Source organism: Coregonus lavaretus (genome assembly GCF_964263955.1).
Source record: "Coregonus lavaretus genome assembly, chromosome: 23".
Classification (NCBI taxonomy): domain Eukaryota; kingdom Metazoa; phylum Chordata; class Actinopteri; order Salmoniformes; family Salmonidae; genus Coregonus; species Coregonus lavaretus.
The window spans coordinates 18,631,510-18,653,586 of NC_140010.1; the positions used below are offsets into that span (position 1 = coordinate 18,631,510).

Sequence of the window (22,077 nt, forward strand, 5' to 3'; positions counted from 1 at the left end):
ATAACTGCAACCATCAGATAACGTTCATATATTAGCCCTTTCTGAGACTCACTTAGATAATGTATTTGATGATACAGCAGTAGCAATACAATGATATACCATCTATAGAAGAGACAGGAATGCTTATGGGGAAGGTGTGGCTGTATATACAGTGGGGAGAACAAGTATTTGATACACTGCCGATTTTGCAGGTTTTCCTACTTACAAAGCATGTATAGGTCTGTAATTTTTATCATAGGTACACTTCAACTGTGAGAGACGGAATCTAAAACAAAAATCCAGAAAATCACATTGTATGATTTTTAAGTAATTAATTTGCATTTTATTGCATGACATAAGTATTTGATCAACTACCAACCAGTAAGAATTCCGGCTCTCACAGACCTGTTAGTTTTTCTTTAAGAAGCCCTCCTGTTCTCCACTCATTACCTGTATTAACTGTACCTGTTTGAACTCGTTACCTGTATAAAAAACACCTATCCACACACTCAATTAAACAGACTCCAACCTCTCCACAATGGCCAAGACCAGAGAGATGTGTAAGGACATCAGGGATACAATTGTTGACCTGCACAAGGCTGGGATGGGCTACAGGACAATAGGCAAGCAGCTTGGTGAGAAGGCAACAACTGTTGGCGCAATTATTAGAAAATGGAAGAAGTTCAAGATGACGGTCAATCACCCTCGGTCTGGGGCTCCATGCAAGAACTCACCTAGTGGGGCATCAATGATCATGAGGAAGGTGAGGGATCAGCCCAGAACTACACGGCAGGACCTGGTCAATGACCTGAAGAGAGCTGGGACCACAGTCTCAAAGAAAACCATTAGTAACATACTACGCCGTCATGGATTAAAATCCTGCAGCGCACGCAAGGTCCCCCTGCTCAAGCCAGCGCATGTCCAGGCTGTCTGAAGTTTGCCAATGACCATCTGGATGATCCAGAGGAGGAATGGGAGAAGGTCATGTGGTCTGATGAGACAACAATATAGCTTTTTGGTCTAAACTCCACTCGCCGTGTTTGGAGAAAGAAGAAGGATGAGTACAACCCCAAGAACACCATCCCAACCGTGAAGCATGGAGGTGGAAACATCATTCTTTGGGGATGCTTTTCTGCAAAGGGGACAGGACGACTGCACCGTATTGAGGGGAGGATGGATGGGGCCATGTATTGCGAGATCTTGGCCTTCCCTCAGTAAGAGCATTGAAGATGGGTCGTGGCTGGGTCTTCCAGCATGACAACGACCCGAAACACACAGCCAGGGCAACTAAGGAGTGGCTCCGTAAGAAGCATCTCAAGGTCCTGGAGTGGCCTAGCCAGTCTCCAGACCTGAACCCAATAGGAAATCTTTGGAGGGAGCTGAAAGTCCGTATTGACCAGCGACAGCCCCGAAACCTGAAGGATCTGGAGAAGGTCTGTATGGAGGAGTGGGCCAAAATCCCTGCTGCAGTGTGTGCAAACCTTGTCAAGACCTACAGGAAACGTATGATCTCTGTAATTGCAAACAAAGGTTTCTGTACCAAATATTAAGTTCTGCTTTTCTGATGTATCAAATACTTATGTCATGCAATAAAATGCAAATTAATTACTTAAAAATCATACAATGTGATATTCTGGATTTTTGTTTTAGATTCCGTCTCTCACAGTTGAAGTGTACCTATGATAAAAATTACAGACCTCTACATGCTTTGTAAGTAGGAAAACCTGCAAAATCGGCAGTGTATCAAATACTTGTTCTCCCCACTGTATAATATATATATATATATATATATATATATATATATATATATATATATATATATATTCAGAGCCATATCCCTGTAATACTTAGAGAAGATCTCATGTCAAGTGTTATTGAAGTGTTGTGGTTGCAGGTTCACCTGGCACATCTAAAGCCATTTATTTAGGGGTGTTGCTATAGGTCACCAAGTGCTAACAATCATTTCCTAAATAATATGTGTGAAATGATTGATAGTGTGTGTGAAGTAAACAGAGAGTTCAACTTTCTTAGGGATCTGAAATTTCATCAAGCTGTCCGCTCAAGAGGAAGCTTCTCATTGTAACCAGTGCCTGCAATCTGGTTCAGGTTATTAATCAACCTACCAGGGTGTTTACAAACACTACAAGATCATCCACATATATTGATCACATGTTTATTAATACTGTAGAACTTTGTTCTAAAGCTGTATCGGTACCCATTGGATGCAGTGATCACGATATTACATTTTTACATTTTAGTCATTTAGCAGACGCTCTTATCCAGAGCGACTTACAGTTAGTGAGTGCATACATTTTCATACTGGCCCCCCGTGGGAAACGAACCCACAACCCTGGCGTTGCAAGCGCCATGCTCTACCAACTGAGCTACAGGGCACAATATAGTGGCTACAGTGCCTTGCAAAAGTATTCATCCCCTTGGCCTTTTTCCTATTTTGTTGCATTACGACCTGTAATTTAAATGGATTTTTATTTGGATTTCATGTAATGGACATACACAAAATAGTCAAAATTGGTGAAGTGAAATGAAAAAGATTCCTTGTTTCAAAAAATTCTAAAAAATAAGTAACGGAAAAGTGGTACGTGCATATGCATTCACCCCCTTTGCTATGAATCCCCTAAATAAGATCTGGTGCAACCAATTACCTTCAGAAGTCACATAATTAGTTAAATAAAGTCCACCTGTGTGCAATCTAAGTGTCACATGATCTGTCACATGATCTCAGTATATATACACCTGTTCTGAAAGGCCCCAGAGTCTGCAACACCACTAAGCAAGGGGCACCACCAAGCAAATGGCACCATTAAGACCAAGGAGCTCTCCAAACAGGTCAGGGACAAAGTTGTGGAGAAGTACAGATCAGGATTGGGTTATAAAAAATATCTGAAACTTTGAACATCCCACGGAGCACCGTTAAATCCATTATTAAAAAATGGAAAGAATATGGCACAACAACAAACCTGCCAAGAGAGGGCCTCCCACCAAAACTCATGGACCAGGCAAGGAGGGCATTAATCAGAGAGGCAACAAAGACACCAAAGATAACCCTGAAGGAGCTGCAAAGCTCCACAGCGGAGATTGGAGTATCTGTCCATAGGACCACTTTAAGCCATACACTCAACAGAGCTGGGCTTGACGGAAGAGTGGCCAGAAAAAAGCCATTGCATCAAGAAAAAAATAAGCAAACACGTTTGGTGTTCCCCAAAAGGCATGTGGGAGACTCCTCAAACATATGGAAAAAGGTACTCTGGTCAGATGAGACTAAAATTGAGCTTTTTGGCCATCAAGGAAAACGCTATGTCTGGCACAAACCAAACACCTCTCATCACCCCGAGAACACCATCCCCACAGTGAAGCATGGTGGTGGCAGCATCATGCTGTGGGGATGTTTTTCATTGGCAGGGACTGGGAAACTGGTCAGAATTGAAGGAATGATGGATGGCACTAAATACAGGGAAATTCTTGAAGGAAACCTGTTTCAGTCTTCCAGAGATTTGAGACTGGGACGGAGGTTCACCTTCCAGCAGGACAATGACCCTAAGCCTAAAGCAACACTCAAGTGGTTTAAGGGGAAACATTTAAATGTATTGGAATGGCCTAGTCAAAGCCCAGACCTCAATCCAATTGAGAATCTGTGGTATGACTTAAAAGATTGCTGTACACCAGCGGAACCCATCCAACTTGAAGGAGCTGGAGCAGTTTTGCCTTGAAGAATGGGAAAAATCCCAGTGGCTAGATGTGCCAAGCTTATAGAGACATACCCCAAGAGACTTGCAGCTGTAATTGCTGCAAAAGGTGGCTCTACAAAGTATTGACTTTGGGGGGGGTGAATAGTTATGCACGCTCAAGTTTTCTGTTTTTTTGTCTTATTTCTTGTTTGTTTCACACACAAAAATATTTTGTATCTTCAAAGTGGTAGGCATATTGTGTAAATCAAATTATACAAATTTTAATTCCAGGTTGTAAGGCAACAAAATAGGAAAAATGCCAAGGGGGTGAATACTTTTGCAAGGAACTGTACATATTAATGTTTTTAAATGTATGTAAATTGTAAAGTATTTTGTCTGTAATGTATTTTTCGTTATATAGTGCATTCAGAAAGTATTCAGACCCCTTGACCTTTTCCATATTTTGTTACGTTACAGCCTTATTCTAAAATGGACAAAAATGTTGTTTTTTCATCAATCTACACACAATACCCAATAATAACAAAGTAAAAACAGGTATTACATTTACATAAGTATTCAGACCCTTTACTAAGTACTTTGTTGAAGCACCTTTGGCAGCGATTACAGCCTTGAGTCTTCTTGTGTATGACGCTACAAGCTTCGCACACCTGTATTTGGAAAGTTTCTCCCATTCTTCTCTGCAGATCCTCTCAAGCTCTGTCAGGTTGGATGGGAGAGTCGCTGCACAGCTATTTTCAGGTCTCTCCAGAGATGTTCGATCGGGTTCAAGTCCGGGCTCTGGCTGGGCCACTCAAGGACATTTAGAGACTTGTCCCGAAGCCACTCCAGCGTCGTCTTGGCTGTGTGCTTAGGGTCGTTGTCCTGTTGGAAGGTGAACCTTCACCCCAGTCTGAGGTCCTGAGCGCTCTGGAGCAGGTTTTCATCAAGGATCTCTCTGTACTTTTCTCCGTTCATCTTTCCCTCAATCCTGACTAGTCTCCCAGTCCCTGCCACCGAAAAACATCCCCATAGCATGATGCTGCCACCACCATGCTTCAGGGATGGTGCCAGGTTTCCTCCAGACGTGAGTTCAATCTTAGTTTCATCAGACCAGAGAATCTTGTTTCTCATGGTCTGAGAGTCCTTTAGGTGCCTTTTAGCAAACTCCAAGCGGGCTGTCATGTGCCTTTTACTGAGGAGTGGCTTCCGTTTGGCCACTCTACCATAAAGGCCTGATTGGTGGAGTGCTGCAGAGATGGTTGTCCTTCTGGAACTCTGGAGCTCTGTCTGTTTTTGTTACCCTTCCCCAGATCTGTGCCTCGACACAATCCTGTCTCGGTGCTCAACGGACAATTCCTTTGACCTCATGGCTTGGTTTTTGCTATGATATGCACTGTCAATTGTGGGACCTTATATAGACAGGTGTATGCCTTTCCAAATCGTGTTCCAATCATGACAAAACAAAATGTGGAAAAAGTAAAGGGGTCTGAATACTTTCTGAATGCACTGTATGTCGGACCCCAGTAAGACTAGCTGTCGCCTTTGGCGTCGGCTAATGGGGATCCTAATAAATTACATTCACGTAGTGCATTGTTTCACTCCAGTCACTCTGTTTTGTGCCTACTGAACACTACCCCTGTTCTCATTCTAGTGTAGGCATGCTCCCGGTTCATCTTAAAGAGCACCCACATACATGCTATACATACCATACATAATGTCAAATTACAATGATGCATGTCACGCATAAAATCCCAAATATGGACAAATATTGATGAGGAAGAGAGAAAATATAGTCTATGGTACTTGTTTCTCATGCACGCACACACACACACGCACAGACACACACACAGGAATCTGTTCGGACTTAAAATGGGCTTCATACCTGGCATTTGATACACACTCCTCCGCCGTTGTAACTGCCGAAGGTGTCTAAACTTGCTGCCCTCTGCTCCACCTCTGGGTCGTAATAACACTCAGTGGCATGTGAATGGCACTGGCAGGCTGTGGGAAAACCCCCCGAAACAGACACAAACACACACACGAAACACACACACAAATCAGAGACACACACATGAAACAGACACGCACACACTGACAAGTAAGCGTCAGTACTGTTTTTAATATATCTAGTTACTATCCGTTCTGAGATGTGCAACTATAAAGTCTAACAAGATGAAAATTATTTGTTTTAATGTCGTATCGAGCTGTTTATTTGTTTAAATAATCTTTATTAAGAGCTGTCATTTTATTGTTAGGAACTGCAGTTTTTTTCAGACATTGTTTCTGTTTTGTCCTCTGTTATGTGAGTTTTTTTAACAGGACAGCACTTCCTCTACTTTCTCATCTAAAACCTCCTCCTAAATCTACCTGGTTAATGTTCATGAAAGTTTAGGTTGCATTTGTAATACGTGAGTGCACTGATTGGATTACAGAATTCTCCCTCACTATCTCTCTTTCGCTCTCTCTTGTTCTGCGGTTGTAGAGTTGCAGGGTCAAGTTTCAGCATCTCCGACTCAGGACTCTGGATCTTGTCAACAGGCCAAGGCAATTAGGAACCAGCTGGCATTGGGACTGACTGGCTGGCTTTATAGAGTACAGCAGTAGTGGCGCTGGGCTAGCTACAGTAGACTGCATACAGTGCAGTTCATCACCACATACCACATGAGTAATGCCCTCAACAGTTTGCTGAGGCCTCTTCCTAGTTCCAACCCCATATCAGGGCATTTATCACTGAAGCTAATGGTAGAAGAAATGGTGGGAGAATCATAAAGATAAAATCTTGCTACCATGGAAAGGAAAATACCTGTCTATTTGTGGAATTAACTCTTTAGTCATATCACCAGTTTACCTATTTGCTTTTGGCCTTACCTACACCTAGCGACTTGTTTTTTTTAAATTATATGAGCAAAAAATATTCAATTTAATTTAGAACGGCAAGCCAGACAAAATTAAATGGGCCTATTTATATAATGAATATGAATATTATTAAATATTAAAGCATTAGACCTCTCACTAAAAGCTTCAGTCATACAAAAGTTATACTTAAATACAAACTGGTTCTCTACTAGATTAGTAAGAATGGCTCACCCCATGTTCAAGAATGGCCTTTTTTCCCTTTATTCAGATTACAACCTCTCACTTTCGGTTATTTGAAAATGAAATAATCACAAAAATATATATTTTTAAAACAAGCCATAGAAAGTTGGTTGCAATTTCAGTTTAATCCACCAGAGAAGACAGAACAAATATTACAACAAATATTATGTTTAAACTCTATACTAATTGATTTTTAAAAACTTTATTTTTTAAAGAAAATGTTTAAATGATAGGACTAATAAGTTGGACTGGTGGAGTTGTCACCCATGCAGCTAACAAAAATATATGGAAACGTCTGCTCTACCCAAAATTACAACCAACTAATTGCAGCATATATAATTTATATATTCTGAGACTCCGCTTTCTCATGCTATGAGACTGAAAAACACATTTGTGACAAAGGAGAGATAGTAAACAACAGTCATACCAACATACCTAGTTCACAATATCATGGCATCATAAACCAAACAATGCTGGCTTGGCTATTAGTTATTTACACGTTGTACTTTCCAGCACAGTTCCAGCAATTATGTATTGTGGTGGATGTGCAAGCAGGGTAGGTCAGTAAAGCTTGGTTTGGCTTGTTTTGGCTCAGTAGTGTGAATAGAGAACAGATAAAGCAGAGTGAGGGTGGAGCGTGGCACTAACGTTGGCACACAGACAGAACAGTCACAGACCAAAGAGAAGAGGGTGAGGATGGAGGGTGACAAAGAGAGGAGAGTGAGGATGGAGGGTGACAAAGAGAGGAGAGTGAGGATGGAGGGTGACAAAGAGAGGAGAGTGAGGATGGAGGGTGACAAAGAGAGGAGAGTGAGGATGGAGGGTGACAAAGAGAGGAGAGTGAGGATGGAGGGTGACAAAGAGCGGAGGGTTGAGGGGAACAACGAGAGGAGGGTGAGGGTGGAGGGTGGCAAAGAGAGGAGGGTGAGGGTGGAGGGTGGCAAAGAGAGGAGGGTGATGGTGGAGGGTGGAAAAGAGAGGAGGGTAGAGTGTGGTACTCACGTTGGCACTCGTTGGGGCTGTCTGTCGTCGCGGCCCGCCATGGCTTCTGGTTGAACCCTGGACAGCACCGGTCACATGACTCACCACAGGTGTTGTGTTTGCACTCGCACTGCAGCCTAAAGACAGGAAGAGAAAAGAAAAGACATCTGGATTTCCTATATCATTCTTTCAGATTTATGACTCTCAATTGAAGAGAGGATGTTGTGTAGCCTACAGTATATAATCAATACAGAGCATCTCTACTCAAAAGCATCTATAAATATATTTTATGCAAGGTGTAAAATCACTTCCAAAGTGAGTGAAGCCAATACAATGGATAGATCAGTAGCTCACTGTCAAACTACAGTATGATGTCATTGACCCTTATTGTTTTTCATTGCCGATAAAATACATCACACTTAGAATTACTACTAATCAGTAAAACTAAAATAAACTGTTACCTTTTACAATGGCAATGCCAGGAAACAAACAGATGAGGTAATTTCCTTTCTATCAAACTACCAGCTATCACTTCAATCTCAGACACAGATGCTCTAAGTTACACCAACAGTTTTAACCTCATCCCATACGTTCCATAAAACCCACTGACTGAACACAACACATCCATTCAATCCTGTAAATGATGAATAAACAATAAACAAAAGAAGAGTTTGTCATTCTGGATTACTCAATGAATCCTCTCCGCTTCCTTTTGGGAAATGTTTGCATACATACAGTGGGGGAAAAAAGTATTTAGTCAGCCACCAATTGTGCAAGTTCTCCCACTTAAAAAGATGAGAGAGGCCTGTAATTTTCCTCATAGGTACACGTCAACTATGACAGACAAAATGAGAGAGAAAAAATCCAGAAAATCACATTGTAGGATTTTTTATGAATTTATTTGCAAATTATGGTGGAAAATAAGTATTTGGTCAATAACACAAGTTTCTCAATACTTTGTTATATACCCTTTGTTGGCAATGACACAGGTCAAACGTTTTCTGTAAGTCTTCACAAGGTTTTCACACACTGTTGCTGGTATTTTGGCCCATTCCTCCATGCAGATCTCCTCTAGAGCAGTGATGTTTTGGGGCTGTCGCTGGGCAACACGGACTTTCAACTCCCTCCAAAGATTTTCTATGGGGTTGAGATCTGGAGACTGGCTAGGCCACTCCAGGACCTTGAAATGCTTCTTACGAAGCCACTCCTTCGTTGCCCGGGCGGTGTGTTTGGGATCATTGTCATGCTGAAAGACCCAGCCACGTTTCATCTTCAATGCCTTTGCTGATGGAAGGAGGTTTTCACTCAAAATCTCACGATACATTGCCCCATTCATTCTTTCCTTTACACGGATCAGTCGTCCTGGTCCCTTTGCAGAAAAACAGCCCCAAAGCATGATGTTTCCACCCCCATGCTTCACAGTAGGTATGGTGTTCTTTGGATGCAACTCAGCATTCTTTGTCCTCCAAACACGACAAGTTGAGTTTTTACCAAAAAGTTCTATTTTGGTTTCATCTGACCATATGACATTCTCCCAATCCTCTTCTGTATCATCCAAATGCACTCTAGCAAACTTCAGACGGGCCTGGACATGTACTGGCATAAGCAGGAGGACACGTCTGGCACTGCAGGATTTGAGTCCCTGGCGGCGTAGTGTGTTACTGATGGTAGGCTTTGTTACTTTGGTCCCAGCTATCTGCAGGTCATTCACTAGGTCCCCCCGTGTGGTTCTGGGATTTTTGCTCACCGTTCTTGTGATCATTTTGACCCCACGGGGTGAGATCTTGCGTGGAGCCCCAGATCGAGGGAGATTATCAGTGGTCTTGTATGTCTTCCATTTCCTAATAATTGCTCCCACAGTTGATTTCTTCAAACCAAGCTGCTTACCTATTGCAGATTCAGTCTTCCCAGCCTGGTGCAGGTCTACAATTTTGTTTCTGGTGTCCTTTGACAGCTCTTTGGTCTTGGCCATAGTGGAGTTTGGAGTGTGACTGTTTGAGGTTGTGGACAGGTGTCTTTTATACTGATAACAAGTTCAAACAGGTGCCATTAATACAGGTAATGAGTGGAGGACAGAGGAGCCTCTTAAAGAAGAAGTTACAGGTCTGTGAGAGCCAGAAATCTTGCTTGTTTGTAGGTGACCAAATACTTATTTTCCACCATAATTTGCAAATAAATTCATTAAAAATCCTACAATGTGATTTTCTGGAAAAAAAAATCTCATTTTGTCTGTCATAGTTGACGTGTACCTATGATGAAAATTACAGGCCTCTCTCATCTTTTTAAGTGGGAGAACTTGCACAATTGGTGGCTGACAAAATACTTTTTTCCCCCACTGCGTATTACAGTATGAATTAATGATAGACAAAGAATTCAATTGTAAGAATCACCAATAAGAAACTAAGTTAAAAAGACACAATGTTTTTGTAGTCAAAAACAAGTGCATAGGCTTACAAATGTTACAGGTGAAGGTAAGAAAAGGACTCTACTCACCGATTTGGGTTGCCTTGGTTACGTCCCCCACACACCTGTGCATGGCCGTGACAAACGCAGCGTCCTCCGACACTGATGTCTTTGATGCTGTAGTAATACTGTCAACAACACAGAAAGGGAACAACACTGTCAAAATACTGTAGCAGGATCAAAACAATCAGCTCTATCTGAAACACTCCATATCAACCTCACCTAAACAAACCCAGCCATAGTCTGGCACCGCAGCTGATCTGAGTCACATTGGGTTAACTGGTTTTTATTCATGGCCTATGCCACAGACCCTCACTAGCATAATTTAAGCTGCATTTATACAGGTATGCCCATCTTATACAGTATATCAGTATGCATGGGTGGCTGAAATCCCTGTATGTCTGTCAAGCCAGCCCAGCTTCAACAGAACCCTAGAGTCACTTTTCTGGGGCACTGCTCTTAGAGCAAAAATATGTTAGTTGTTTTTGTATCACTTTGGTACTATTTTTAAGTATGTGATGAATTTTCGAAACTCTTAGTACAAAACTCCAAACTGGTAACACTTGTAACGCAGCCAGTCTTACATTCAAAACCTTTTGTTGTGCATTCATTTTGTTTGTAGATATCTTTCACCACACAATCATTGATCCAAAATGTAAGTTTACTGTGCAATATAAAGAGAACATTGGTTTAATCACCGAAACACAGCATAATGATATCTTCTCAATTTAGTTATTTTTTAACAAACAGTTAACCCAATAGCAAAAAATGTAAGATACATGTTTTAAAATCGGTCTTTGACTGAAGTATGCTACAGTACTGTAAATTATAGAACATTACACTGTTTTCACATTAGGCAATACACTTGCACTACGCATTAAAATTGACTGAACATAAAATGTCCATAATTTCTATCCCATGTGTGATCAAAGGTGTGATCATTGAAGATATATTTCACAATGTAATACAATTAAAGAAATTAAAGAAACAACGTTTAGCAGGAACTAGTTTGCATCAAGCCGGTCTTAAGCATTTGTCCATAGGTTCTCATCAAAACCGCAATAAATATCCTAATTGTTCATGCACCTGGGGAAAACCTTTTGGCATGGCGAATCCAAGCCTGACATAGGTCTGGATTGAAATCATTGTATGCCTCATCCATGGCCTGAAGGAGGGTGATACGCTCATGGGGATGGCAATCATACATCTTCCACCTGTATTGTAATCTTGTATTGTATTTTACAGCATTGTATTGTACATTTGTATTGTAGTGGTCTTGAACGTGGCTCAGTTCATAAGAGCATGGCACTAGCAACACCAGCGTTGTTGGTTCGATTCCCACTTCGGTCACATACCAAAATGCATGGACAGTTGACACTTTGGATAAAAGTGTCTGCAAGGTAAATGGCATATATTAAGTAATTACAGTACTATATTGGCCAATGTAATTTTAGCAAAGCAGTGTGAAACCCCCCACCCATCAAAAAGACCCCAGTAACTTCATTTTGGATACATGTTTACTGTATAGTGGATGTATTTCTTTCTTGTTTTAGACTTTCTGGATTATTTGCGTATTGGTATTGTATTATATTACTGCACTGTAGGAGCTAGAAACACAAGCATTTCACTGCACCTGCTGTAACATTTGCTAATCTGTGTACTCGACCAATAAACTTTGATTTGTAACATACAATACATCTCTGATCTTTTCAATATCAGATTCATTTTTACTTACCGTGAAGTAAAATCATAATATTCATTATCATAGTAATACATTCAAGTATAAATATATCATACTCTATATGTTTTTACTTTACAGAAACATTTTCATTATGTAGTTCTCAAACTTTGTAGTAGACAAACCAGTTTACATGTAAAATCTATAGGTTTACCAAAGGTTTAAGTAATCATAAATTAAGAGCAGTTGGATTAAGTAATAGTAAAATGTATTTTAACAAAAGAGAAGAGAATCATATGAAAAGTAATGTGAGCATTGCATTGTGAAAGGCAATTGCTTTTATTTATATTGGGTGGTTGTCCCACTAGCTATCATAAGTTGAATGCACCAATTTGTAAGTCGCTCTGGATAAGAGCGTCTGCTAAATGACTAAAATGTAAATGTATTGCAATGTGAAACATGTATTTCTAGATGAAACACTCACTATGTTTGGTGAAAAAGTGACTATGATTGTGTTTGTTGTACTTAGTCAATTGAAAATGTGCTTAGAATTTTGAAACAACTACCTTTTGATTATCTGTTTTGAGTTTTGTACTAAAAGTTATGAAAATGTACCACATACTTTTGAAAATTGCACCAAAGCGATAGAAAAAAACTGTAGTTTTGACGCATATAAAGTGGGGAAAAAAAGTATTTAGTCAGCCACCAATTGTGCAAGTTCTCCCACTTAAAAAGATGAGAGAGGCCTGTAATTTTCATCATAGGTACACGTCAACTATGACAGACAAATTGAGAAAAAGAAATCCAGAAAAAGTATTTGGTCACCTACAAACAAGCAAGATTTTTGGCTCTCACAGACCTGTAACTTCTTCTTTAAGAGGCTCCTCTGTCCTCCACTCGTTACCTGTATTAATGGCACCTGTTTTAACTTGTTATCAGTATAAAAGACACATGTCCACAACCTCAAACAGTCACACTCCAAACTCCACTATGGCCAAGACCAAAGAGCTGTCAAAGGACACCAGAAACAAAATTGTAGACCTGCACCAGGCTGGGAAGACTGAATCTGCAATAGGTAAGCAGCTTGGTTTGAAGAAATCAACTGTGGGAGCAATTATTAGGAAATGGAAGACATACAAGACCACTGATAATCTCCCTCGATCTGGGGCTCCACGCAAGATCTCACCCCGTGGGGTCAAAATGATCACAAGAACGGTGAGCAAAAATTCCAGAACCACACGGGAGGACCTAGTGAATGACCTGCAGAGAGCTGGGACCAAAGTAACAAAGCCTACCATCAGTAACACACTACGCCGCCAGGGACTCAAATCCTGCAGTGCCAGACGTGTCCCCCTGCTTAAGCCAGTACATGTCCAGGCCCGTCTGAAGTTTGCTAGAGTGCATTTGGATGATCCAGAAGAGGATTGGGAGAATGTCATATGGTCAGATGAAACCAAAATATAACTTTTTGGTCAAAACTCAACTTGTCGTGTTTGGAGGACAAAGAATGCTGAGTTGCATCCAAAGAACACCATACCTACTGTGAAGCATGGGGGTGGAAAAATCATGCTTTGGGGCTGTTTTTCTGCAAAGGGACCAGGACAACTGATCCGTGTAAAGGAAAGAATGAATGGGGCCATGTATCGTGAGATTTTTAGTGAAAACCTCCTTCCATCAGCAAGGGCATTGAAGATGAAACGTGGCTGGGTCTTTCAGCATGACAATGATCCCAAACACACCGCCCGGGCAACGAAGGAGTGGCTTCGTAAGAAGCATTTCAAGGTCCTGGAGTGGCCTAGCCAGTCTCCAGATCTCAACCCCATAGAAAATCTTTGGAGGGAGTTGAAAGTCCGTGTTGCCCAGCGACAGCCCCAAAACATCACTGCTCTAGAGGAGATCTGCATGGAGGAATGGGCCAAAATACCAGCAACAGTGTGTGAAAACCTTGTGAAGACTTACAGAAAACGTTTGACCTGTGTCATTGCCAACAAAGGGTATATAACAAAGTATTGAGAAACTTTTGTTATTGACCAAATACTTATTTGCCACCATAATTTGCAAATAAATTCATAAAAAATCCTACAATGTGATATTCTGGAATTTTTTTTCTCATTTTGTCTGTCATAGTTGACGTGTACCTATGATGAAAATTACAGGCCTCTCTCATCTTTTTAAGTGTGAGAACTTGCACAATTGGTGGCTGACTAAAAACTTTTTTCCCCCACTGTACACCCTAACTGGCAAACAGCTTTCCTGTATGGGTTCTGTGCTGCACTTGGATGACTCCAACGTTCACAATGGCCTCGTACAGTACACACTTGCTATAAAAACATTCCTTTGAAAAAAAGTAGTTCCCTACTTAAACACTTCATGAGTGTTCAATGAGCTCAATTATTGTCTTGGTGCAGTCTTTGTTCATGCAGTGAAGCTAGGTGTGTGTGCTACTGTGTTACTGTATGTGTGTGTGTGTGTGTGTGTGTGTGTGTGTGTGTGTGTGTGTGTGTGTGTGTGTGTGTGTGTGTGTGTGTGTGTGTGTGTGTGTGTGTGTTTGTGTGTGTGTGTGTGTGTGTGTGTGTGTGTGTGTGTGTGTGTGTGTGTATAAGTGTGTGCGTATGAGCCTGCATGCGTGTGTGTGTGTATGTGTCGTCCCATGCTGGGCTGTGTTACTGTAGCCTGTGCCTGCAGCACCATGGAGTTGTCTGGACCAGTTTTTACATTCGGCAACGACAGACATGGAAACTCTGCTTCTAGCTCCTAAGCAACTTTGCAGTATTTCTTTTCCTTTTATGTTATTTCTTACATTATTAGCCCAGAACGCTTTTGTGTTATTACATACAGACGGAAATAACTTTTGGATTTCAGAGCGGTGGTAACTCACCAGCATTCCGACCAGAAATACGACTTTCCCGAATTTGTTCGTACCCCCCAAGGCAATTGAACTTATCCCAGAGGCTGCTGGTGGAGAAGAGGTATTCTGACTCAGGAGCCGTACATACCATCCACCGCTTCCGAGTATATTACTCGCTAATGTTCAGTCCCTGGATAATAAAGTAGATGAGCTCAGGGAGAGGATCTCCTTCCAGAGAGACATCAGGGACTGTAACATACTCTGTTTCACGGAATCATGGCTCTCTCCAGATATACTGTCCCCGTCCACACTGCCAGCTGGGTTCTCAGTACATCGCGCAGACAGGAATAAAGAACTCTCCGGGCGGAGTTGTATGTTTCATGATTAACTACTCATGGTGTGATTGTGATAACGTAAAGGAACTCAAGTCCTTTTGTTCACCCGACCGCATTACCTCCCAAAATAATTATCTTTGTTTATAGTCACAGCCGTGTATGTTCCCCCTCAAGCCGATACCACAACAGCCCTCAAGGAACTACACTGGACTTTGTGCAAACTGGAAACCACATATCCTGAGGCCGCATTTATTGTAGCTGGGGACATTAACAAAGCAAATCTGAGGAAAACGCTACCGAAGTTCTATCAACACATTGCCTGTAGTACTCGCGCTTCAAAAACTCTCGACCATTGTTACTCTCACTTCTGGGAAGGCTACAAGGCCCTCCTCCGCCCTCCCTTCAGCAAATCAGATCATGACTCCATTCTGCTCCTCCCTTCCTATAGGCAGAAACTCAAACAGGATGTACCCGTGCTAAGGTCTATTCAACGCTGGTCTGACCAATCGGAATCCATGCTTCAAGATCGTTTTCATTACGCAGACTGGGACATGTTCTGGGTTGCCTCTGAGAATAACAATGACGTATACACTGACACAGTGACTGAGTTCATCAGGAAGTGTATAAGGGATGTTGTTCCAACTGTGACTATTAAAACCTACCCAAACCAAAAACCGTGGATAGATGGCAGCATTTGCACAAAACTGAAAAAGCAAATCACCGCATTTAACCACGGCAAGGTGACTGGGAATATAGTTGAATACAAACAGTGCAGTTATGCCCTCCGTAAGGCAATCAAACACGCAAAACTTCAGTAATGAGACAAAGTGGAGTCGCAATTCAACGTCCCAGACAGGAGACGTATGTGTCAGGGACTCCAGACAATCATGGATTACAAAGGGAAAACCAGCCACGTCGCAGACACCTACGTCTTGCTCCCGGACAAGCTAAACACCTTCTTCGCCGACTTTTAGGATAACACAGTGCCACTAACGCGGGCCGCTACCGAGGACTATGGGCTCTTGTTCTCCGTGGCCGATGTGAGTAAGACATTTAAGCGTGTTAACACTCGCATGGCTGCCGGCCCAGATAGCATCCCTAGCCGCGTCCTCAGAGCATGTGCAGACCAGCTGGCTGGAGTGTTTACAGACATATTCAATCTCACCCTTTTCCAGTCTGCTGTCCCCACTTGCTTCAAGATGTCCACCATTGTTCCTGTACCCAAGAAAGCAAAGATAACTGAACTAAATTACCATCGCCCTGTAGCACTCACTTCTGTCATCATGAAGTGCTTTGAGAGGCTAGTTAAGGATCATATCACCTTCACCTTACCTGACACCCTAGACCCACTTCAATTTGCATACTGCCCCAATAGATCCACAGACGATGCAATCGCCACCGCACTGCACACTGCCCTCTCCCATCTGGACAAGAGGAATACCTATGTAAGAATGCTGTTCATTGACTACAGCTTAGCCTTACATTTTAAATGTTTAGTCATTTAGTAGACACTCTTATCCAGAGCGACTTACAATTAGTGAGTGCATACATAATTTTTTTATTTTTCATACTGGCCCCCTGTGGGAATCGTACCCATGCTTTACCAACTGAGCTACATCCCTGCAGGCCATTCCCTCCCATACCCTGGACGATGCTGGGTCAATTGTGCGCCGCCCCATGGGTCTCCCGGTCGCGGCCCGCCCACGACAGAGCCTGGATTCGAACCAGGATCTCTAGTGGCACAGCTAGAGTGCCTAAGACCACTGCACCACTCGGGAGAAACCATAGTACCAACCAAGCTCATCATTAAGCTCGGGGCCCTGGGTCTGAACCCCGCCCTGTGCAACTGGGTCCTGGACTCCCTGACGGGCCGCCCCCAGGTGGTGAAGGTAGGAAACAACACCTCCACAACGCTGATCCTCAACACAGGGACCCCACAAGGGTGCACGATCAGCCCCCTCCTGTACTCCCTGTTGCTCAGCATTTGTGGAAACTCCTTCAAGACAGTTGGAAAATCATTCCAGGTGAAGCTGGTTGAGAGAATGCCAAGAGTGTGCAAAGCTGTCATAAAGGCAACGGGTGGCTATTTGAAGCATCTCAAATGAGGGAAAAAAGTATTTGATCCCCTGCTGATTTTGTATGTTTGCCCACTGACAAAGACATGATCAGTCTATAATTTTAATGGTAGGTTTATTTGAACAGTGAGAGACAGAATAACAACAACAAAATCCTGAAAAACGCATGTCAAAAATGTTATAAATTGATTTGTATTTTAATGAGGGAAATAAGTATTTGACCCCTCTGAAAAACATGACTTAGTACTTGGTGGCAAAACCCTTGTTGGCAATCAGAGAGGTCAGACGTTTCTTGTAGTTGGCCACCAGGTTTGCACACATCTCAGGAGGGATTTTGTCCCACTCCTCTTTGCAGATCTTCTCCAAGTCATTAAGGTTTCGAGGCTGACGTTTGCTTTCTTGAGCAGGGGACCTTGCGGGCGCTGCAGGATTTCAGTCCTTCACAGCGTAATGTGTTACCAATTGTATTCTTGGAGACTATGGTCCCAGCTGCCTTGAGATCATTGACAAGATTCTCCTGTGTAGTTCTGGGCTGATTCTTCACCGTTCTCATGATCATTGCAACTCCACGAGGTGAGATCTTGCATGGAGCCCCAGGACGAGGGAGATTGACAGTTCTTTTGTGTTTCTTCCATTTGCCAATAATCGCACCAACTGTTGTCACCTTCTCACCAAGCTGCTTGGCGATGGTCTTGTAGCTCATTCCAGCCTTGTGTAGGTCTACAATCTTGTCCCTGACATCCTTGGAGAGCTCTTTGGTCTTGGACATGGTGGAGAGTTGAGAATCTGATTGATTGATTGCTTCTGTGGACAGGTGTCATTTATACAGGTAACAAGCTGAGTTTAGGAGCACTCCCTTTAAGAGTGTGCTCCTAATCTCAGCTCGTTACCTGTATAAAAGACACCTGGGTGCCAGAAATCATTCTGATTGAGAGGGGGTCAATGTATTGCAAATCAATGTATAACATTTTTGACATGCATTATTTTTTTGTTGTTGTTGTTATTCTGTCTCTCACTGTTCAAATAAACCTACCATTAAAATTATAGACTGATCATTTCTTTGTCAGTGGGCAAACGTACAAAATCAGCAGGGGATCAAAATCCTTTTTCCCTCACTGTATATCCACAGTAAAACGAGTCCTATATCGACATAACCTGAAAGGTCGCTTAGCAAGGAAGAAGCCACTTCTCCAAAACCGCCATAAAAAAGCCAGACTACGGTTTGCAACTGCACATGGGGACAAAGATCGTACTTTTTGGAGAAATGTCCTCTTGTCTGATGAAACAAAAATAGAACTGTTTGGCCATAATGACCATTGTTATGTTTGGAGGAAAAAGGGGGGCTTGCAAGCCGAAGAACACCATCCCAACCGTGAAGCATGGGGGTTGCAGCATCATGCTGTGGGGGTGCTTTGCTGCAGGAGGGACTGGTGCACTTCACAAAATAGATGGCATCATGAGGAAGGAAAATTATGTGGATATATTGAAGCAACATCTCAAGACATCAGTCAGGAAGTTAAAGCTTGGTCGCAAATGGGTCTTCCAAATGCGACAATGACCCCAAGCATACTTCCAAAGTTGTGGCAAAATGGCTTAAGGACAACAAAGTCAATGTATTGGAGTGGCCATCACAAAGCCCTGACCTCAATCCTATAGAAAATCTTTGGGCAGAACTGAAAAAGCGTGTGCGAGCAAGGAGGCCTACGAACCTGACTCAGTTACACCAGCTCTGTCAGGAGGAATGGGCCAAAATTCACCCAATTTATTGTGGGAAGCTTGTGGAAGGCTACCCGAAACGTTTGACCCAAGTTAAACAATTTAAAGGCAATGCTACCAAGTACTAATTGAGTGTATATAAACTTCTTACCCACTGGGAATGTGATGAAAGAAATAAAAGCTGAAATAAATCATTATCTCTACTATTATTCTCACATTTCACATTCTTAAAATAAAGTGGTGATCCTAACTGAACTAAGACAGGGAATTTTTACAAGGATTAAATGTCAGGAATTGTGAAAAACTGAGTTTAAATGTATTTGGCTAAGATGTATGTAAACTTCCGATTTCAACTGTATATATACATATACACAAGCATTTCGCTACACCCGCAATAACATCTGCTAAATACGTGTATGTGACCAATAAAATTTGATTTGATTTGATATTTATACTCCGGACTCCGACATTGCTAGTCCTAATATTTATATATTTCTTAATTGCATTCTTTTACTTTTAGATTTGTGTGTATTGTTGTGAATTGTTAGATATTACTGCACTGTTGGAACTAGGAACACAAGCATTTCGCTACACCTGCAATAACATCCGCTAAATATGTGTATGTGACTAATAAAATGTGATTTGATTTGATGTTCTCTGATGAAGACTGGACAGACAGCTCTGGCAGGGAGCCCTGACCAGGAGGAAGGAATGTGCAGCGAGAGAGAAATCAAGTCAGTGTGTTTGTCAGCAGAAAGGTGCTCAGGGGGGCTACATGAGCCTTTTCCCCATCTTGTCCCATTGGGCAATGAGGCAGCAGGTAGGCTACACATAACAGGTTGGTGTGAGACAATGTCATTGTGGGTTTGTACTCTGCTGACGATGCATTCCTTGTTGACCCTGAGGGGGTTAAGTAAAGTTGAGTTGAACTGATCTGAACTGAATTGATCTGAACTGAATTCAATTGGGTGCCTGTCCTGCTGTTGTGTGACTCAGTCTCACCCTGCGTGTGACAGTGGGGTCCCTCTGGGCCTTGGAGATGAGGTGCCCCAACAGAGTGCTGGTCCTGAGGAAGTGCAGGCGGATGTTGGTGGCTTTGGTGAAATCTCTCAGCACTGGAGAATAAGTGAAGTTCTTAGAGCCTGGGCGACCGTTGACCAGGGACACCACAATCTGGACAACAACACAACATTACTCAGACACAAATATCCCCATCAATCTACAGAAGTAGTAGTCTTTTGGTACATTTTACAGGATTCAGCACCTCCCATTCAGGGAGTTTCTCACCTCTCCGTTCTCCAATGGGACGGTCTTTGAGTACTCTGTGGTGCAGATCTGGTCGTCATCTCGAACTATGCGTCCATTCGGTTGTTTGCCAAACCTCTCAATGCACTCCCTTTTAGAATCTGATATCAAGAACACAAAGAGTGGTCTGTGAAATACACAGGAGGTTGGTGGCCCCTTAATTGGGGAGGACGGACTCATAGAAATGGCTGGAACGGAATACATGGAATGGTATCAAGCTCATCTAACACATGGTTTCCATGTGTTTAATACCATTCCATTGACTCCATTCCAGCCATTATTATGAGCTGTCCTCCCCTCAGCAGCCTCCTGTGGTGAAATACCATAATCTCTCTATAAGGGGCCCACCTTGCCGGGCCTTGGTGGTTATCTTTCTAAAATACTTTCTTCATCAAATTCTTCATCTGCATCTTTTGCCTCTGATCATATCCATCACTATAAGAAAAAATAAGCATGTAGCCTTGTCCGAGCCAGAACGGCCCATAGAGCAGGAGTCTATATCCTGTTTCTGTAGCATGAGGCAGCTTGATGTACAAGTACACCCCCTGGAGAGGACGCTAGTCTATTGCAGGGCCTTGACTGTAACCCTGAATCTAAATTGGAATGTTGAACAGTGAAAAATCGCTGGCATTTTTGTGAAAATACATCTGCTGAATACCAAGAATCAAGACTATTTAATACGTAGAGCCAGGAGTGTATAAGTCTTCCAGAGATAGAGAGAGAGACATCAAGAGAGTGCAAAAGCGAGAGAGGGAGAGAGAGCGAGAGCGAGAGAAAGAGAGAGAGAGAGAGAGATCAGAGCAGAAGAAGACAAAGAGAATCCTAAAATGAAATTCAAAAGGAGAGATGAGGCACAGCTGTTTCTGCTGGGAAGGTGTGTGTGCTTACACAGGTGCCTCACAGAGACTGGACATGTCTTCACTTTGAGAGCAGGCTGGTGAGTCTGTAGGGGCAGGTACAGTGCTATGAAAAAGTATTTGTACCCTTTCGAATTTTCTCTACTTTTGCATATTTGTGATACTGAATGTTATCAGATCTTCACCTGGATGATCATCAAGACTCTTGGAAGAACGTTCTATGGACAGATGATTCAAAAGTATAACTTTTTGGACGACATGGTTCCAGTAATGCCTGGCGAAAACCAAACTCTGCATTCAACAGTAAGAACATCATACCAAAGGTCAAGCATGGTGGTGGTGGTGTGATGGTTTGGGGATGCTTTGCTGCCTCAGGACCTGGACGACTTGCCTTAATAGAAGGAACCATGAATTCTGCTCTGTATCAGAGAATTCTACAGGAGAATGTTAGACCATCCGTCTGTGAGCTGAAGCTGAAGTGCAGCTGGGTCATGCAGCAAGACAATGATCCAAAACACACAATCAGGTCTACATGAAAATTGCTAAAAAGCAACAAATTGGATGTTTTGGAATGGCCTAGTCAAAGTCCAGACCTAATCCCAATTGAGATGTTGTGGCAGGACTTGAAACGAGCAGTTCATGCTTGAAAACCCACACGTCACTGAGTTAAAGCAGTTCTGCATGGAAGAGTGTGCCAAAATTCCTCCACAGCGACGTGAGAGACTGATCAACAACTACAGGAAGCATTTGGTTGGAGTCATTGCAGCTAAATGTGGCACAACCAGTTATTGAGTGTAAGGGGGCAATTACTTTTTCACACAGGGGAATTGGGTGTTGCATAACTTTGTTTATGAAATAAATATGTAATTGTTGTGTTATTTGTTCACTTACGTTCCCTTTATCTAATATTAGGTTTTGGTTGAAGATCTGATAACATTCAGTATCACAAATATGCATAAGTAGAGAAAATTAGAAAGGGGGCAAATACTTTTTCATAGCACTGTATATACAGTTGTAGTCGGATGTTTACATACACTTAGGTTGGAGTCATTAAAACT

At 42.3% G+C, this 22,077-nt stretch overlaps 1 protein-coding gene across 1 annotated transcript in view; it reads right to left on the minus strand.

The window, feature by feature from the left end:
* The window catches only part of LOC311098986 (laminin subunit alpha-3-like), a 132,517-nt gene that overhangs the window by 87,555 nt on the left and 22,885 nt on the right, over positions 1-22,077 (minus strand). The window contains exons 4-8 of the mRNA XM_084139565.1: positions 20,145-20,263; positions 19,860-20,030; positions 10,236-10,333; positions 7,764-7,879; positions 5,548-5,666 (exon numbers count right to left, since the gene is read on the minus strand). Coding sequence (XP_083995691.1) covers positions 5,548-5,666; positions 7,764-7,879; positions 10,236-10,333; positions 19,860-20,030; positions 20,145-20,263 — 623 coding nt within the window. The remainder of the gene's footprint in view (positions 1-5,547; positions 5,667-7,763; positions 7,880-10,235; positions 10,334-19,859; positions 20,031-20,144; positions 20,264-22,077) is intronic.